General features: G+C 54.3%; 1 protein-coding gene across 1 annotated transcript; it reads left to right on the forward strand.

The window, feature by feature from the left end:
• The first annotated feature begins 2,395 nt into the window (after positions 1-2,395).
• Positions 2,396-4,524, forward strand: KCNE3 (potassium voltage-gated channel subfamily E regulatory subunit 3). The gene is made up of 2 exons (XM_026661776.1): positions 2,396-2,636; positions 4,071-4,524. The coding sequence occupies exons 1-2, from the start codon at positions 2,623-2,625 to the stop codon at positions 4,396-4,398; spliced, it is 342 nt and encodes a 113-aa protein (XP_026517561.1). The 5' UTR covers positions 2,396-2,622; the 3' UTR covers positions 4,399-4,524.
• The last annotated feature ends 1,475 nt before the right edge of the window (positions 4,525-5,999 follow it).

Consider the following 5,999-nt stretch of genomic DNA (forward strand, 5'->3'; position numbering starts at 1 on the left):
GGGCGTAGTTTGCCCACCTCTTTGCTACAGCCTTGGTGAGGGGCCGAACAATGGGCAGCTGCCATCGTTTGTCTGGGAAGGAACAAAGGGCTGCAGCATCCACGTGAGCGGGTGAAACTCCTCGAGTGGTTAAAGGAGGCCTTAACCGCTGGCACCCCCCTTGCAATGCAGCAGTAGAGCAATTGTGAGCCGCAGCAGTAGAGCAGGAGTTAGACCTGCTTACACCACACTTCAATTTGGCCCGACCACTGAAGGAGCTCTAAGCGCTTCCAAAACACTAGTGAATTAAGCCTCGCCGTGCCCCTACGTGGCAGGGAAGTATTGTTATCCCTGGGTCTCAGACGGGGAAACTGAGTCAGAGTGCGGCTACAGGACTTGCTTTGGGACATTCTGTGGTAGCGCGGGGAATAGAAGCCAGATCTCCTGAGCCCTAGTGCTGCACTTGAGCCGCAAGGCCATCCTGTGTGGCTCAGCTGACCCGCACAGACCTTGTGTGGTGGAGGGGAATCTCGGCCAGAGCAGCAGTGACCGTCGTGGGTCTGTGCGACCTGTGCAGCCGCACAAGGGCCTGTGCTGCTCGGGGCCCTGTTGCTCTCACACAACTGCCTGGCCAGCCAGAACACTGTGCCCCAGGAATAAAAACCTGCAGCACTGAGGACAGGTCTACCCTGAAAACGCTGCATTGGCACAGCTGTGCCGCTGTAGCGCTTACGTGAAGACGCTCCTACACCGACAGGAGAGTTTCTCCCAGTGGCGTAGTTAATCCACCTCCCCGAGAGGCGGCGGCTATGTTGGCGGGAGAAGCTCTCCCATCGATATCGCGCTGTCTACACGAGGAGCTAGCTCAGTATAAGTGTGTCACTCAGGGGGGTGGATTTTTCACATCCCTGAGCGATGTAGTGATACCGATACAGGTCTGTAGAGTAGATGTGGCCTGAGTCTGGGTCCTTGTCTTGGCCTGGCCCTGTCGGGACGTTGCTGAGAATCAGGATGACGAAGGCCTAACAGTGTCATGGTGGGTCCTGGGTCCCAGGAGCTGGTGGGGGTGGCAGCCGTGATGGGGAATCTCGCTCCATTCCTGTTCTCCGGTCTCTCAGCCAGCGGTTGTTGGCAGCGAGTTTCATCCTCTTGACTCTCCCCCACACACTCCTCCCAAAAGTGTTGGGTTTTTTTGAGGACCCCAGAAGGATGCAATGGGTCAACAGCCCTTCCCCTCGTGAATTTGTTCACCAATTAGACCTGATTTCCGACACACCAATTTTGGTCCATTGATTTTCGGTCCAACCCTTCTCTTGGTTACAGGGCATGGCGTTAACACAGTCCCTGAGCTATATCAACAGGCCTTTTTGTTTGGACTCCTTTCCTCTCTGTGGCTTCCCTTTGCACCTTTCCCCATCAACATTTATTACCGTAGGTGTGGTGCTGTTCTAGGGACGTTCACTCCTTACAGCTGAGCTCACAGCTAGGCCCAATTAGTACCACGGGCTTGATCCCGGGAGCATCCTCCATGCTCCACAAGTCCTTGGGATTCGAGGGTGTTCGGCCTCACTCAGCAGTTGGAAGGAGGCTCAACCCCTGGCAATTAGCTGTGATTAACTCCCCAGCTTGAGCTTTGAGTGCCCAACGCTGCCCCACTCTGCAGTGTTTCTGGGGGGCAGTTTAATTAGAGGGGCGCATGCTTTGGTGCTGCTGTGGGATGAGTGTATTGCACACGCCAGGCGCTCCTGGCATCTCTCCATTCCCCTCCCACAAGGCCCCTGTGTTCACACTTCCACCTCCCTTATTTCAGGGTTTCCCTGCACCTCCACTCACACCAGGGGCTCACCTTTCCCCAGAGTCACTGTTCGGTTCGTTTGACTTTTACATCCTTTCTGGTTTTCTTAGCAAATAGCAACATGTTGGGAAGGAGAGACCAGCTCTGGGCTGGAGAGCAGCTAGAACCGGAGCAGACTCAAAGCGTAGCCCCTAAGCAAGCCGAAAGCTTTTCTGAAATCTCGGGAGGTTTGATCAGATGGTTGGTTTGTTGCATTACAACGGTGCCTTGCGTGACAGTGTCCCGGGCAGGTTGTCTGCTGGGATTGACGCTCTGAATCGAAGAGCGTCAGTCTCCACTGCTTGAGTGAAATGAACAGATCCGTTAGCAAAATGGCTGTGGCACCATCCGAAATCTCTGGGGCCCAGCCACTAGAGAGGGGCAGAGAGCCACACATGGCATGGGTTGAACTGGGGCCCCGTGTAAGATCAGGGCCCCGTTGTGCTCGGCGCTGTACAGACGCAGAACCAAGAAGGTGGTACTTGCCCCAGAGAGCTCTCTCACTTTAATGTTTAGTTTAACTGAATGATGGTGCCTGATCGACAGCCCTGGAGACTCATCCTCTGTCTGTCCACAGGACAGGCCCTGTGAAGGCAGCGACGGGACCAGCTCCTCCGCCCCACCTCACCAATGGGCTACCCACACTGCAGGCCTACTCGGTCTCTGGCCTCTCTGAGGGTGACTGCCCCGAGGGAGCCTGTCTGTGGACGTCTGTGACTTCTTGTGTGACCTTGGGGATCTCGGTACCTGTCCATCTCCACAACGGGACGGATGCCAACACCACATGGCCCCTTTGTCTCGCTCTTTGGATGGGAGACGCTGTGTAAGTACAAAGAATTTACCCTGGCTTACCTGACATGGGGTTAGGCCCCCAGGGATGACTGCTCTCCGGCTGCCCCAGCACATGATGGACAGGGGCTGATTGTGCGTCTGTCTAACCAGGGTCTTCCACGGTGCCCCTCCCAGCTGGGAGCACAATGAAGGGAGCGTGTTGTCAGCACTGGTGATCACCCAGTTACAGGGACCATGTGGATGGAGGTGTAGACCTTGCCGGATGGTCTCCTCTGTGCTGCGCTCTGCTCCAGGGGCCTTCAGAAGGCAGGCTGAAGCTAGACCCCCAGGTGGGGAAGGAAGGGACCGATCTGTAGCTTGTCACTCTTGGCTGAGGGAAAGTCCCCAGGGTGGCTACCAGAGGGGCGGTGCAAAGCAGGGAACAGAAATACGAGGAGAACCTCTGCCGAGGCTCCCACCTGGTGAGGGATCACCAGAGCTTTGGTGTAGCGCAGTGTGGGAGACAGACGTGAAGCACTTTTGATGGGGAAAAATCCTTCCAGCTGTGCTGAACCCTGTCCCACCAGGCCTAAAGAGGCAGTTACTGTCAGTGGACTCTACTTAGCCCCTCCCCCCCCCCGGCCCCAGCTCCCTGTACATCAGGGCATAGGGCTGGTGGATCCATGTGGGTCGGAGACCCTCCTTCCCCAGAAGGGTCTCCGATCTCAATCCATCATCAGAGCCATGCACAGAGAGCCCCTGCACAGCCATGATCTGTAAGGCCTATGCCAGAGCGTCTCTACAGACTCCACAAATCCTGCGCCCGGCACCCTGCAATGGATCTGTTGTGACTATCTTGCAGCCCCAGAGGAAAGGATCAGGATTTTCCTACATAAGAATAGGGGTTTTCCAAAGTGCACATGGCCAAAATGTCCCCACTGTGAGCTGTCTTGTTGCTGTGCTCCGCACCAGAGGTGGCTGCATCTCCGTGGCGCTGCGTGTCTGTGGCTGGTGATACATTAGGATTACGCTTTGGGATCCTTCGGGGGAAGGTGACATCACAATGTTACGTTATCTGGGAGCTGCACTTTGATTCCATCTCACCAATATGCACAAGTTGTACGCTGGTGCTAATCAGCCAGCATGACCGCAGGGCCTGTCTTGCGGCAGTGATGCTGTGTGACTTGTAAGTTCCCTCAAAGCATTGTGAAATAACCTGCGATCTCAGAGTCCGAGTCAACTGACTGAGGCTCGTGCTGCAGGGCTAAAACTAGCAGTGTAGACATCCAGACTCGGGTCGGACCCAGGCTCTGAGACCCACCCCGTCGCCAGGTTTCAGAGCCCAGGCTCTAGCCCAAGCCCGGACGTCTACACTGCTATATGTAGCCCTGCAGCTCAATCCCAGGTTTACTGTGTACGTGCCTCCCCCCTGCCCCGCCCCCAGTGAGGCCTTACTGAAGTCACTTTTCCCCCTTTATCCTAGCAGAAAGTTTCCTGGGAGTTGCAAGGACATGGAGGTGGGGAACCTGACGGAGACGTGGTACCAAAGCCTGCAGTCAATGCTGAAGGCCCTGAACCAAACACTTCATGGTGCCATCCTGTGCCCACCAGACCAGGCCACGGGGCGGACAAATGGCAGTCACATCAAGCTAGCCAGCAAGGACGACTATTCCTACATGTACATCTTGTTCGTGATGATCCTGTTTGCCGCCACAGTGGGGAGTTTGATTCTGGGCTACACCAAGTCCAGGAGGGTGGACAAGCGGAGCGACCCCTACCACGTGTACATTAAGAACAGGGTGTCTATGATCTGAGCAGGGCAGGGACACTGTTGCAAGGACATGCACAGCTACCGGCATCTGCCTCCTGCAGCAGGAGAAACCCTTTTCCCTGATCCAGTCAAACTCTTCTCGGAGGGGCCGACACACGTCTTGCTACGAGACAGCCACGCGGACACATTTAGTGCAGAGGAGCAGCAGCAGGCATGATCTTGCACACAGGCAGAGAGCGCCAGACCTTAGAGGCCGCAGAATAGTCATGTGACGGCTCTGGACGCTCGCCAGCAGGCCCGTCCTGGATCGCTCTGCACCAGTTGCGAAGTTCCCGCCAACCTCCTTCTCCTCCAAAGGAGCGTCTCCATTTACACCAAAGGGCCCGGGGATAGGCTAATGGAAGGTCTTAAGTGTATCCCAGAATCCTTTGCTCCCATGCAAAGGTGCATGGGATGCGTGTGAGTGCTGCAAGTTCTTAGTTATTGTGATGTTGGACGCCATATGAGATCATAGAGAAATGGATGCGGAGATCACGGTGCACACAGCTCAACAGCGAGTGGGCTCCTGGCTCGGGCAGAGCATGACACAGTTTGGGGACTGGGTGGGAGCACAAGGGGAGGGCCCCTCTTGTCTCCACCTAGAGTCCAGAACGTTGGTGCTGGGACCCGGCATCGGTGTGCGGAGATGCCTCTGTCAACAGAGCAGAGAATGAATGGCTGGCGGATGAGCCAATCGGATGGTTTAATTTGTCCCTCCACGTCCTGTCAGCCTCTCGCTATGCATGTGCAGCCTGGAGTCTGATGGGGCTCTGAATAGGGAGGCCTCCCATTCTCAGGGCAGCAGCCAGAGAACAAATCCGAGAGAAGGGAAAACGTTCTGTGGGGCTGATCTCGAGAGGGGCTGAGCGCACACAGCTCCCACTGGTCTCTGTCCCGAGGGCCAAAAGGGTCCGTACGCCACGTAAGCTGTGTTCCCTGCACTGGGTAAACTGTTGTGCATTTTAATAAATCCAAGGCCACGTAGCGCACACAGTTGTTGGCTACCCAGAACTTCCTGGGGACAGCAGAGATGGAGCTCAGTTCCTCCTATTGCAAAAGCACAGGCTTCTACGTTTGTCGCTGAAAGAGACTTGTTAGCAATATAAGGCCTATGATATACAGTTGTAGTAGTAGGATTTTATGTTTGTATTTTGTATAATTTAAAATGAAAAATAAAGAATAATAATGTAGCTTGTGTTAAATGTATTGGTGTGTGATTTGATCATATCCTGCCAGCCACCCTTTTTGAATAGCAGAAAGGAATGGCCTAATGGGCCATTTGGTAAAGCTGCATCAGCCGGAATCTGTGTCTGGGCTGATTTCAAGGCAGTAACAGACGTTTTAAGGTCACCACTTTGTTGTAGGTTTAGCATTTTAAAATCAGTAAAAGAATGCCATGATTGTTTTCTTTTGCATTGCAACTTGATGTTCCTGTCCAAAATGTTCTGTGTAAATTAATTCTGTTTTGTGTGTAAATAAGAAATGTGTGTGTTAAGAGATAAGTGTGAAGGGCATCGCTGAACCAGATGGTCTAGGAAGGAACCGGAGACAGACGCAAGGGCGCCAGGAGGCTGCAACACGCCCCTATTGAAATGTCAGAGGAGG

This window comes from Terrapene carolina, unplaced genomic scaffold, assembly GCF_002925995.2.
Source record: "Terrapene carolina triunguis isolate 2854851 unplaced genomic scaffold, T_m_triunguis-2.0 Scaffold17065, whole genome shotgun sequence".
Classification (NCBI taxonomy): domain Eukaryota; kingdom Metazoa; phylum Chordata; order Testudines; family Emydidae; genus Terrapene; species Terrapene triunguis.